We start from the raw sequence: 13,705 nt of genomic DNA, 5'->3' as shown, positions 1-13,705 counted from the left end.
CTTCACACCACATAAAGTACACTCCGGCCTCGGTCCATCTGGAGACCCTTGGCTTATCATAAATGGCTTTCCAATGTTTATTTTGAACTTCTTTTCTTTCGCACGGGCATTCTGGAACCAGACCTGCACAACGCGTTTTGGGAGTCCTATTTCACTGCCTAACATTTCGCACTCCTGCATCGTGGGAGTGCGGTAGTCACTGAAGCAAGCCTTGAGGACTTTCAGCTGAAGGTTGCTCATCTGGGTCCTAAAACGCTTGTGTCCTGGTCTTTCTCCACCACCTTTTGAAGACTTGAAGGAATTTGGACCTCCAAATGGACTAGGTGAGCTCGGGTCAGCTAAGCTTGATGTCTCACTTTTATCAGCGTTGTCATCAAGGTCATCATCTCTGGAACTGAAGTAATGCTCACTATCTCTGCCAGAGAAACTGAGAGCAGGGCTCACCATACTGAAAGGGAATCTGTCTTCATTTGCTTCAGAGTTGTGTGTGAAGTTCATTTTATTCTCACCCCCTTTCTCTCCACCATTGGCTGTGAGATTCTCAACCTCATTATTAGTCTCATCTCCAGTTGTTGCATCACTTATAGCTGTGTTAATTGATGAGGTCTCATCAAAATCAATTCTGTTGGTGTCACAGGAGACCTCTGCAGAATTCATATTAAGCCCTTCAATTTCATCACTGTTTTCTGCTTTTAAGGATGAAGGGCTCAAGAAGTTTTTTATCTGCGCCTCAGAAAGTTTGATAGGGGTGGAGGATGCAGTTGGAAGCTCACAATCGTTCACCTCCAGCTTTGGTGGCAATGGCGGATACTCAAAGAAAGTGTATTTGTGTGGACTTTCGCCTCCATCGTCCTGAAGCATCATTGGGCTCGGAGGCAAACTAAATCCTGCCTGTTTTGCCTCATGCCAATGCCGTGAGCGTATATGACTATCGAGAGCTGATTTGGCCTTGAAGAGGGCCCTGCAGAAAGGGCACTTCTTATGAGTCTGGGAAGGCCCAACTGCTCTAAACTGACCTTTTCTCTCTCTGGCACGAGTATTCTGAAACCAGACTTGAACTACTCTTTTCTTCAGTCCAACTTCGTGAGCAATGTGATCCAACATCTTTCGTGTTGGGTTAGAATCAAGAAGGTACTTCTCATAAAGGATCTCCAGTTGCTCTGGTGTGATAGTGGTTCTTAGGCGTTTGTCTCTGTGTTGGTCTTCAGCGCTGTTCCCACCATCTTTTTCATGGGATCCATCCTCTTTGTCATCTAATTTACGTTTCATGGAACCAGAGCCAGTAGCGGTAGCAAGACTAGAGCTGCTTTGTGTTGGCATCTGGGAAAGCGCTCCAGAAAGCAACTGGCCTGTCATTAAAGGGTTATTAGGATCAAAGATCATGTAGGGCATATCCAGCGGCCTTTCCAAGAACTGTGAATGCAGAAACTGGTTTTGAGCTGCAAGAAAATGCATATGCTGGTGTTCCTGCCACAGTTCCACAGTCGGGAAAGCAATTTTGCATTGGTCACACTGGTACTGTAACATCTGAGGCGGGAGGCTGTTGGTAAGCGAGGAGAGAGCGATGGACAGAGGGCTGGAAGGGATAGCTGCAGACTGAGGTTGTGAGTGGGGTCTTGTCATTTGTGGCTGAGGGATCTTCTGTGGGGGAGGCTGAGGGGTGGAGGCTTTAGAGGGTCTTGGATCGGCCATGGGTTTTGGTGTGTGCGAAGGGACAGCCTCAGCCTGCTTTGGCTTCTCGATGGGAATCTCAGGTTTGGGTGAAGTTTTACCCATGTCAGGGCGGGGCGATGGCATTAAGGGAGAGCTGGAGCCAGAGCTAGTTGCTGTAAAGGGTTGTTTAGTGGACTCCATCTGCTTTGTGAAACTTTGCTCAAAGTTTTCTGCAATCTCTTCAGAGTGGCATTCATCTGCATCATCATCTTCATCTTTGTAGCACAGCTTCTTCTGGTGGGTGATGAGGTCAAAAATTCGAGGGAAAATGACACTGCATTTCTTACACTGGTACTGCATGTTGCTGGTTCTGATGTAGCGCTCATTTGTTAGTTCTTTCTTTTCAGTATCCTTGGCATCTGCTTGATTTTCGTAACTCTTTCTTGCTTTCTGGCGAGCATTTTGGAACCACACCACAATCACACGTGTGGGCAGGCTGAGAACAGTAGAGAGCTGTTCAATCTCATCATCCTTGGGGTAAGCGTTGGTGTCAAAGAAGTCTTGGAGAACTCTCAGTTGGTAGTCTGTGAACCGAGTCCTGGATGACCTCTTGTTCATGGCAGAATCAGTCTTATAGTATTCATGAGTGTTTAACTGGGATTCAAGTCTTAGATCCTCCAATGTTGTCATGGGGGGGATGCTGAAGTTGTAAGGGGAGTCTTTGCTTCGCTGCCTCTCTTTGAAAAGCGTGTTGCGGAACCAGTGCTTGATGACTTTCTGTGGAAGTCCGGACTTCTCCGCCATTTCTTGGATCTGCTCCTCATTGGGAGAATTGTTAATGTCAAAGTAAGCACGGAGGATTTTCAGCTGATCATCAGTGATTCTTGTGCGAGGACGCTTGAACTGGGATTGCCGCAAGAAGTTTGGATCCAGTCCCAGTTGCTGTTGACATAACTGTGTGAGGTCAGAAGATAAAGAGTCCATTGTTGGAAGCTGCAGAGTGAGCTGTGGGGGTAGCCCAGGGTGCTGCACAGACTGCATCATCAATGGAGGGAAAATTGGCAAGTCAAGAGAGACAGGAAGTTGCACTTGTGGAGGTGCACTGGGTGGTGGAGGTGGTGGAGGAGGAGGTGGTGGTGGTGGCGGCGGGGGCGGAGCCTGCAAAGGTGCTGGAGATGGTGTTTGTGTTTTTCCTACAGTGGCAGGGGCAGGAAGAGTGGTCACTGGAGCTGGGGGTGGTGGAGGTGGTGGAGGGGGTGTCTCTGGAGAAGGTGGGTTAATAGGGTACAGCTTGTCATATGCCTCTCTATACTGCTGCGCAAACTTCTCTAGTTCCACATATGGAAAGAACTGCCCATGAACATGCTCCTGGTGGCTCTTGAGGATTAACATATTGGAGAAGAATTTACCACACATCCCACACTCTAATTTGTCGTTTATTTCTTCTTCTTTGTTCTTTTTCTGGCTCTTTTGTCTATTCTCATTGTACTGAATGACCAGTTCGAAGCCAAAGTTTTCTAGTAGGGCTTTGGCAGCATTACCTCTAGCTCCAGAAATGATACGTGGGGGAGGTATTAAAGGTTCTGAGAATTTAGGCTTTTTGGAGTCCTTGTTGTCTTTAGTGTTGTCAGTATCATTGATAGCATCCTGCTTTGCTTTGCTCTCTTGCTTCTCTAGGTGCTCTTCAGCCTCTCTAGACATCTGAATATCAGAGACATTGATGTGGTTGGGTTCTGCCTTAGGCCTGTGGCTCTGCTGTTGTGCCTTTTGCTGCTGCTGTTGCTGCTGCTGTTGTTGCTGTTGCTGCTGCTGCTGTATCTGGGACTGTGAGGCCTGTTGTTGAGCTTGCTGCTGGGAAAGCTGGAGCTGCTGTTGGCCCAGTTGGTGCTGCTGCTGCATCTGCTGCTTCAGATCCTCAAGGAAAGACCCTGTCATACCAGGCATCCCGAACGCAGCTGAATGCAATGCCAACTCAGGGCTGATATTAAACTCAGTGCCAGGAATATAAAACGGGAAGAGGAACTGTGGCTGTTGGAACTGCAACAAAGCCTCTGGTGTCATTGGGAAGTGGGGGAAGAATGCTGGATTGAGGAACTGTGGCTGAAAGAAGGCAGCCTGCTGCTGGAGCTCATGTTGCAGTTGCATCTGGAGCTGTGCTGGTGATGGGGTCGACTGATGAGTTGGCTGAACAGCAATATGATCAGTAGTTTGCTTTATGTTGACTTCTTTGGTATCTACAGTGTTTTCTTTGTTAGATGATACTGGTAAGCTCACAGATTCTGTGTTTCCCTGACTGACTGGTGCAGGGCTATTAGCTGGTACAGCTCCGCTTCCTCCACTTCCAGCACTGCTGCTAGTCTCCAGCTTGGCAGTTCTGGCTTTAGTCTGATGCAAGACAGACCTCATGTGAATCTCTAGGGTAGAACTTTGGCTATAAGCAACATTACATATATTGCATTTGTATGGTTTGTTGTCAACATTGTTGCTTGTCTCTTGGGGAACTGGGCTTGAGGCTTCTTGGAGAACTTTCTTGAGCTTATGCAAGTGTGAAACAGAGTTGTAGTGAACAAGAAGAATGTTCTTTTGAGTAAACGACTCCTTACACACTGTGCATTTGTATGGACGGGAAGGGTCTAAAAACTTCTCCATGGTGAAATTTGGACCCTTTCTAAAAGGCAAGGTCCGCTTTGGTTCAGAACCCATTTCGTCGAGCAGAGAGCTGCTGTCACTTCCAGTGGGACTGGCCTTCCCTTCTTGGTCTAGCTCGTCATCTTTATCCATTTCCTGTTCAAAGGCCTGTGCTTCTTCCAGTGCTCTGGCCTCACTTTCTGTGATATCGCCATTCAGGGGCAGGCTTCCACACAGCTGCTGCACTTCAGCTTCACTAAGCTCCGGGTGGCCAGTCTCCAGGTGCTTTCTGAGGGCAAGGAATGTCCTGAAGCTGCGCTGGCACAAGCTACACATGGTGGCTGCCCGAATGGCATGGTACTGGGAATGTATCTGAAGCTTCTGCAATGTCTTAAACGCCAGGCTGCAGTGGTTGCAGCGATATTTATAGACGTGGCGATCAGAGACTGAGAGCTGCTGGCGCTTTTGCAGGTCACTCAGGTGTTCCTGCAGTGAGTCTGGGCTTTTCCTGTCCTGCCCACTGGCTTTCTTCCAGTCAGGAGCCTCAGCAGCCTCTTTCGGTGGCTTGAGTTCTTCATTGGCAAGTTCAAGCTCACTTTTTTCAGGGCCTGTGCTATTTTTTAAATCCTTGGAGCCGTTTCCTGTTGCAACATAGAAGTAAGGAAATATAGATTGTTTAAAAAGCATTTTCAAGACTTTTCATTATAGATAGAATTACTGCTCTTCATTTTAGTAATGGAATTTATTCAGTTCACAAAAAAGTGTTGTATAATGTGCTTACCCATGGGTTTCCCTGAACCCTCAGGGACAACAGCTGAAGAGTCCACCAAAGATGGTGCTTTGTCTTGTACTGGTGCAGGTACCAATGAATTACTGGGCATCGTAACATCAGGACCTGACACCTGGAATTGATATGGTATATATCAACTGTTGTCATAATGGCATAGAACCTCCACACAGTAGAGTAAATGTAAAGTAATTAACATTAAATAATTATACTGTTAAAAAATCTAATTCTATGATGAAATATAACCACATACATCAATTTTTTTATGATATTTAATTATGATCTATTTGTATTTAGGTTTGATTATGCACAGCACTATAAAAAGCATTTATTATTGGTCATTCTGTTACAGGACAGCAACCAAGTATATACATATGGAACTCTCTGGAGAGCAGGGAAAGTGCATGGGAAATGCTCCACACAAACCATCCCCTGTCAGTCCTGCTCAGTGCATGTTTGGACTTTATAGTAAGCTTAGACAGCCCTATGTGGCCCTGATGGAGATTTACAGGGTCAGAGAGTGGGGAGGAAAAGTCTGATTTACATACTGTCATAAGTAGCTTTTCCACACAGTCTGGAGCCACGCTGTGGAGGTGGGTGAGATGCAGCTGCAGGTGAATCTTGTTACTGAGGACATCCTGACACAGGGGGCAGGAGATGACAGGCTGCATGGAATGTTGGGACATGATGTGCAGCTGCAGACGGTTTGCGTCCTTGCTACTGTAATTACAGTATGGGCACTGCTGCACCTGAAACGACAGCGTTTATCATTGCATGGTCATAACTCATAACTGTGCTAAAAACAGCTACACATGGCTATACGGTGCACTAAAGGCTACAGGGTAGCGCTTATCGGAAGGCAACTGAATTTCTGGACAAACAAAAGAGACCATACATAATGTAAAGCAACTATATTTCATGTAATTCACTTACGTCTTTAACTTGAGCTATTTTATTAACAAAACACGATTTGCTGGAATTTGTAATCAGAAGATTACAAATGACAAAGATGTGTATGCTTTTATGCCTGGCTCTCATTACATGGAGTACTTTCAAATTGCTGCTTCCCACCACCTGTCTTAATGTAATCCATTTTAGAAATGACTCAAGTCGTGCACTTCCCAGGATCCTGCAAGGCATGCTAATACTTCATAATTTAATTTAAAAACACATATAATTTAAAGGGATGCAAAGGGTAAAGGCTTATCCACATACTTTACTTCAGCACAAAGCATGGCTGCAGTGCATCCCCCCCCCCCTCCCCGTCCCTCTCTTTCTCCCTCTCTCTCTCTCTTATGACCACGGCCATTCTATCTCACCTGCTCATTGGGAAGTGTCTTCTCCTCAGCCGATCTGGGCCTCTTGGGTGGAGTGTCATTTTCTTTCTCCTGTAGAAGTGAACGCTTCCCCGCTGCGGCGTTCCCCAGGGTTTCTTTAGCCAGTGTATTAACTCCTGAGAATAAGCAGACAGAATCTCTTCAGTCACAAGCTTATTTTAGGCACTATATACAGAAAAGTCTGCTCATGGAATTGCTGTCACGTTATCATTAACACTACACCACTGATCACAAACCAATGTAAGCTCTAGCTCTAGGTGGTCATGGTCTAAATTCAAATTATTTTAGAAGACAAGAGTAAATATTGTATAGCAAAGCACCATTAATATTAAAGACTAATCTATGCATTCAAACAGAATTAACAATACATCACTTCAATGTACTGAAGTCATTGATTCTGACCACATTCTGAGCTCAACAGGGGCACAAAGCAATTCTAGTTATTAAGATATTCAAAAAACAAATGGAGTGTCTCGAATGCATTATCACCACACTATATGTCACGGTACCATTATGCAGGTTATTTGTGTATAGATTGCTAAATCACCTTCTCTTGCATTACCCTAAATATCCATGCCCAACACAGTACATTGGAGAGGGCAAAAATGTTATTACCATTTCAGCTGAGCTCAATTCGGGAAATCAGCCCCCAGTTGTATTTAGAGAATGCTGCACAGGGTGATAAATCTTTCATTACCCTCATCCCCAGATACAGACACTGTCCCAGCCTGCTCAGTCTATGCAATTTATCCCCTCCCCGAGTATGCAGAACACAAAGAAAAGCCCAGACGCCATGCCTCTCTAATCTGGTCACTCTAGGCTAAATGTGTATCTTACTCGTGTGAATCAAGGCTTAGTAAAAGCTGCACAAAAATGGATGGTGTAAATAAAGCAACTGCACTGATTTAAAAAAAAGAAGAAATAGAGTGTATTTCTTTTTATTCATCTGCATTTTGTTTGTTTTCATTGCATATGAATTTCGCTTGGATGTTCATGCAATTTAATTCTGTGCATCATGAGGTATTCTACTTATATTATTGTAATCCTACATATCAGGAGCCTGACATATTAGCCTGTCAAGGAAAGTGACACAAGGGGGAAAAAACCCACAAGGGCACAATACGAATTTCCAAGAGCATCAGAGTATTTTCTGCAGTCTCAAATTGCTAGGTAATCTTTTTTCTCCCGGCTTTGATATCCCTGCAGCGTTGGGGAGGCATGTCACATACATTTCATGACAAACAGAAAACCTCATTTGCCAGGCGGCCCAATCTCATTGCCGCACCGCATCTTCTGACCTTTTTTCTCCTCTCGCTGTTTATTATGAGTATTTCTAATTTTAACTTTCAATTTTCACCATCTTCCAGTCAATTTGCAACTGAATTATTTCCAGGGTGAGGAGACGATTGCCGGACAACCGAGTGCAAATACATTTCACAATGCGATGAGTCGTTTCCATTGACTGCCATCATATTGAATGTAAATGTATAGTCTAGGGGCTAATCTGATTGTGTGCTACATGAGGATCCATCTTTATGATGTATTTTCTTAATCAACATGCTGCTTTCATAAGCACTTACAAAGAACTGCAGATGGACACACGCATAAAGGGACAAAAAAAGAAAGGGAAACCTTTCAATAGACTAGTATCTCTGGACAGAAAGAAATAGAACTGTTTTAGATGCGTATCGCACTGATCTACACACTGTGCAACACCTAGAATGAGATAAAATGAGGTGAATTATAAACCCCAGGAATTTTTTTGTCTGGTCAATTATGGACGTCTTATCATTTTTTTCTTAGTGCCTTTGTGTGCTTTGGGTGGCTGGTGCAGTTCAAGCTATGCTTTGGTTCACTATCTACATGGTCCACCAAATGAAACTGCCTTTTTTCCCTTTGTCTTTCAGACAAAGCAATGAAGCAATAGATTAAATAATTGTGACACTGTTCCCATCCCCCAATGACAAATGCCTTTGAGAAGCAGGACCTTGGTTGATTAGATAAATCAAAAAGTGATTTATGACATTCAAGCTGTGTGCATTATAAGAGCCAGGGCAGCAGACTGGCCACCCATCTTTATTTACAACTGTCAATGGTGTAATCACACAGCCTCTACACAGCCTTTTTAAATACTCCTGATAATTGCAAGAAATTTCTATTCTATAAGAAAGACTGGACGACATTACTGTTTTTTTTACACCTGCAATTTTTATCATGTCCAGTTCTTATATTAATTTTATTATTAATTTAACATTTAATACATTAGGGCATCATCCAGTATTTATACTGCAGCCCTAGGCATGTAACAATGCACACATTTTTCACAATGTGATATACATAATGATTTTCGCACCACAGTAAAAATCAACATCTAAAGTTTAAAAGAAATACTATTGATGTTTCTATTTATTCTGGACCAAGAGAATAATTACTATAAAAAAGTAAGACCTATTTAAATATATTTTAAAAAGTCCCATGTTAAAGACTACTGCACAGCATCCACTGCTTTGAAAAAAATATATGCATGTAAATAGCATTTAAAAAAACAGTGACGACAATGCATAGTGCAAAAAAAAAAAAAAAAAATCAACATGCAGAAAAACATAATATGTCTCTACATTCCCGGCAAATGTCAATTACACAGGACCTGCTTGATAAAGGCAGCATGAATTTACTATTCAATTTCCTGGACCTCAGACCCGCCAGTCTGGCTGAGGTTAGTGGGCTATAAATAAAGCTGGAGCCTCTGAGTAACTTTAGTGATTTACGGGACGCCGGGTTAAGGTCACGCATTAGAGTGACCTATGGTTCACTTGATAACATTTGAATGCCACACTTTGAACCCCCAGCTCCCACAGTGGACCCACGCTTTACCCCCAACCCAGAAAAATACACTCGCTCTACCAAGCGTTTTAGATGTTACAGGATCAGGCACATGCTGTATTTTGGCACACACATCCGATGGAGCCATCAACAGTCAAACTTTCATAGCCACAGGCCTTCAATTAAATATGCTAATCATTTTTGTATAATTTCATGTAGTATCTAGAAATAGCAACTGATTAATGCTCATTACAAGCCTAAGAAACATCCAAACAATGTTTCAAATGCAAATGCTATTAATTTAAAATATGCAACATTTGTTCTATCTCGCATTGCTATTCATTAATCTGCATTATTTGCATAAGAAATTAATATGAAAAAAAAAAAACAACAACACAAAGAGCATTATGAACAATGGCTTGCTAATTTCCTTGCTAATTTGAAGCAGGTATGCAGAAAATGTTCTTAGCAGTAATGACAGCTAATTTTCATCTCTCCTAGTGTTTACTGTCTTATTTCTGTAGCCCAAAGCCATTGCACTGACATGTTACATCTCAACAAAGCACAAAGTAATCTGGAGTTGATCCAGATTAAGACATTTGCATGGAAAATGCAATTTGGATTATAATTAATCCATGGTGACACTAGATTAAAATGACAAAGTAAATTAAGCTGAGGGAAAATGCTCTGTTTTGAAAGATCATGCATGTGAAAATGAACTGCATATTCTAACAGCTGAATCCAGTGCATATCGCCATGTATAATCTTAACAGGGGCCTAATTTTCACTGTTGTTGCACTTTTGTTGCTCATATTATAGTATTTTACAGTATATTAGATGAGAAACATATTTAGCATATAGGTTGAACAGCCCAAACCTTGAAACCAACACTCTGGCCACCCTGACTGTTCTATCTCCAAGTAGTGGATTAACCTCCTAATAAAACAAACAAAAAAACGCAGCCATTTGGGATCTAATCCCAATGTGAGCGTTGTTGCTTTAAGAGTGCTATGTAGGAAAATTTCGCTTTACCATAAGAGGGTCTGACCTGACAGAAACGTGCATCCCTAGCACTGTGTTAAATGATGCCGCATATAATACGAAGTGCAAATTCGAGCTGCTGCCTTAGACAGGCCTGTCAAGGATATATGGGTAAAAGATAGATGACTAGCTAAACTAATAGGCTTCGTCCTGTTTCAGCATTTCTTCTGCACCATTGAACCCAACATTATGTAGCTAGGTATAGCGTGCATGAAAAGACATCCAATGTAATATTCATTTTGACCGCAAATTTCCATCTCATACATAAAAAGCATGTATGAATTCTTATTTGGCAAAGCAAATATAACAAAGCCTGAGGTAGCTGTGCCAGATGCTAGCTCCGGGGGCTGTTCCCTGATCTCAACACTGCGCTGTTTTGTAAGGCTTGCTGCCCTTGTTAATATGCTACCAGTTACACATATATGTAGATTAGCAGTTAAACACCAGTGAGGACAATGTGCTCTGATGGGTGGAGTGCTGCCTGCATTCTAGCAGGCATAACACAAGGCAAGAAGAAAAAAAAAATAAAGAAAAGAATGAAGGGGAAAAAAAAACTAATTTAAGGGTTACAAGGGCGCAGGGCAATATTAGAAAAAATATATACATGAGTGCTATCTAATCCTACGCTTACGCAAAATTAATATGTCATCAGAGGAATCACAAGTACAGCGAAGATTAATGAAAGGCGCTTAAAAATTACAAGCACGCAAACTGATTTGATTAAAAAATAATCTCACTGGTCATTCTGTAATATTCTTCAACTTATCCGCATCTCTGCTGTCAGATGGTTATGATTAAAATGGGTCAATGGGAGGCTACTGATAGCATTCACATGCAATCCACACATGCGGCCATTATTAGCAGGAAAAGCCCCACGGTTGAGATGAAAGGGAGCCAGGGGCGGGCAGGGCAGGAGAGAAGAAGGCAGGAGCCCAGGCGTGGTGTATGAGTGTGAGAGTGTCAGCATATGTACATATGTGTGTGTGTGTGTGTGTGTGTGTCTGTTTGTGGGTATGTTAGTGTGTGGTTACTGTGGAGGGTAAGTTAGTGAAGAAGGAAGGTGCCAGAGAAAAAGACCAAAACTAAGGGTCTTACTGGAGTCCTTCTCTGTCCTCTTGCCCTCTTGACCTTCGCTCGGGTCTTTGTCCTCAGCTGAGGGTGCTCGTTGGGGTCCCTCGGTGTCCTCACCTGGTTCCTCTACAATTGAGCACAGGAAGGCCAAGCAGTTACCCACTGCAGGTTACTATGAGCTTACACTCTCTCAGAAAAGCATTCAAGCCTCTCCATCCAAGCCATAACGCAGATGACCATGACCTCAGTGACATCTTTCAATGAGATTACCCAGATTGAGACACAGTGTGTGTATAAAGTCTAGAGCTAGGGTCTGCAGCACAAGTACATCAACTTCACATTTATATGAATATTTCTTTATTTATATCTATATTTGACGAGAGTATGTTCCAGGTGTTTTCAGACATAATTCTCGAATAGAGCATTTTTTATAATGTTAGAAGTTAAGGCTACAGACCAATTTTTGCAAACGGTTTTTAGCACTATGATAATTCTTAGCTGGTTTAACAAGATTTAAACTGAGCATTCTCTCTCCATGTTGAGTTATTTTTAATGCTAAGATGCTTTTGGGAAACTGGGCTCTGGCTAGCAAGAGCTAATGCTAAAAATCATTTGCTACAGAGTTAAATAGTATTTTATTTTTTTTTCTATTAACAAAACAAGCATTTAGTGACAATTCAAATCTGATAAAAATATTAAGACAAAAAAAACTGCTATACATTTTAAGCTCTGACAGCAATAATGTGTCACAGGAATCAGAAATGACCGCATGATTGCATTCACACCTCCCTGTTATAGATAAAACCTTCTCTCTACATTACATATGCGAATGTGTGTCTGGCAGGGGCCACTGTGCAAGACGAGCTCTCTACCAGGGGCCAGATCACACACCTCTCCAGATTGTTAGCACTAGGCAGATTACACCAGAAAATCTTTCTGGTGCTTGGCCCCCTCCCTCCCTCCTTTTCTCCCCTCTCTCCCTCCCCACCCCCGTGTTTAATAATTCTGTGGATCTTCGCTATGCTGCCAGTGGATTAATCTGTTTATGCTGTTAGCTGCTAGGTCGAGGCTGCGCGCCTCTAATCCCTGAAAGGCCCACTGTTCCCTTTCATCCAGAGATCATTTGTCTCTCACAGCGCTGATGTCACATTTTAATGAATTTTTAGCAGGCTGAGTAATGCCAGATAACCAGGCTCTCTCCTCTCTCCCTCTCCACCCCATGCTGCTTCCAGCGTGCTGCATGTCAGGGTTAGAGGTGGAAGTGGGGTTAGAGACAGAGAGAAAGAGACAGGAGAAACTGGAAATGTTTTTTGGAAGACCCTGAAAGAAATTAAATAAATTAGGGAAACACACGCAGAGGGGAGAAAATGCTGCTAAAAGTGCTGCGCTCATCCATTTTATAAAACCGTAATAACCATTTAAATTGACCACGAGGTGGCAAAAAGGTCACGTGTGCATTTGCATACAATCACTCAAGTCATTGTTTGGTAAGCAGAGTGGCTCCGGCTTTGGCGGATACATGATATAATTAACCCTTTCAAATTCCCCACACAGCGCTGGCGCCGACATTTTAAGTGCAACACATTAAGTGGAAATTATATACAGCATGAAATTTTCATGGCAGATGCTGGGCATGATTGAAAGGAGAAATTGTGCTGCACTCTAGTCCTGATGTTTTATTAATAATATTCTGACAACAGGATGAAATATCTCCTGTCAGTGATGGCAGCTGGCTGCAAAAATTGCTATTTTGGTGCTCGTGCAGTGTCGGTGTATTCTAATTCATCCCGCAACAAAGGCAAAGTCTCAGCGTGTGTGTGTGTGTGTGTGAGAGAGAGAGAGTGTATGTATGGGTGCGCAGTATGTGTGTGCATTTATGTATGCGTTGTATGTGGAGTGTCGTTGGGAGCCTCTTCAGAAGCACATGCTGTTGTTCATACAGCTGTGCAGCAAACTGCTAAATTAGCCAGGCTTGTTTAAAAGCATGTTCTTCTGCTACTTTACTTCTCGCTCTGGAACAACAGATAAACTAGCAAAACAAGCAGGGCCATCACAGTGTGCTGCTGTGAGTGCGACTCTTCCATATTTCGTTATCATACAAATCAGAAACCAGAAAAAGAATGAGCAGAGTGGGGCTGTAAGAGAGCAGTGTGTGTGTGTGTGTGTGTGTTAGGGGTGTGAGGCTGAGCTTGAACTGTACTATTGTTTCTGATATGTGTTAACTTTTAGAATTTGCACAATTCGTTTGCATGATAAGCATGATAAGATGTACCCTGAATCTATTATTAAGAATTTGGATCAAATTAAATTTATGAACCATATGAAATCTGAAACAAACTGTTTCCTAGAGAATTATGATTAAACT

The 13,705-nt window shown here is 42.7% G+C and overlaps 1 protein-coding gene across 3 annotated transcripts in view; it reads right to left on the bottom strand.

Annotated features, from left to right (window-relative positions):
- zfhx4 (zinc finger homeobox 4) overlaps positions 1-13,705 on the bottom strand; it is an 86,356-nt gene that overhangs the window by 5,114 nt on the left and 67,537 nt on the right. For 2 of the 3 annotated variants that reach the window (XM_049486424.1, XM_049486423.1), the window contains exons 5-9: positions 11,365-11,466; positions 6,388-6,521; positions 5,617-5,817; positions 5,063-5,183; positions 1-4,922 (exon numbers count right to left, since the gene is read on the bottom strand). The exon at positions 1-4,922 is cut by the window's left edge and continues 334 nt beyond it. In XM_049486424.1, the coding sequence (XP_049342381.1) occupies positions 1-4,922; positions 5,063-5,183; positions 5,617-5,817; positions 6,388-6,521; positions 11,365-11,466 (5,480 nt within the window). The remainder of the gene's footprint in view (positions 4,923-5,062; positions 5,184-5,616; positions 5,818-6,387; positions 6,522-11,364; positions 11,467-13,705) is intronic. The other variant, XM_049486429.1, reaches the window with a different exon arrangement.

Source organism: Astyanax mexicanus, chromosome 1, assembly GCF_023375975.1.
Source record: "Astyanax mexicanus isolate ESR-SI-001 chromosome 1, AstMex3_surface, whole genome shotgun sequence".
Classification (NCBI taxonomy): Eukaryota; Metazoa; Chordata; class Actinopteri; order Characiformes; family Acestrorhamphidae; genus Astyanax; species Astyanax mexicanus.
Note: the sequence above shows the minus strand (reverse complement) of the source record. Positions and strands in the feature narration are given on the sequence as shown.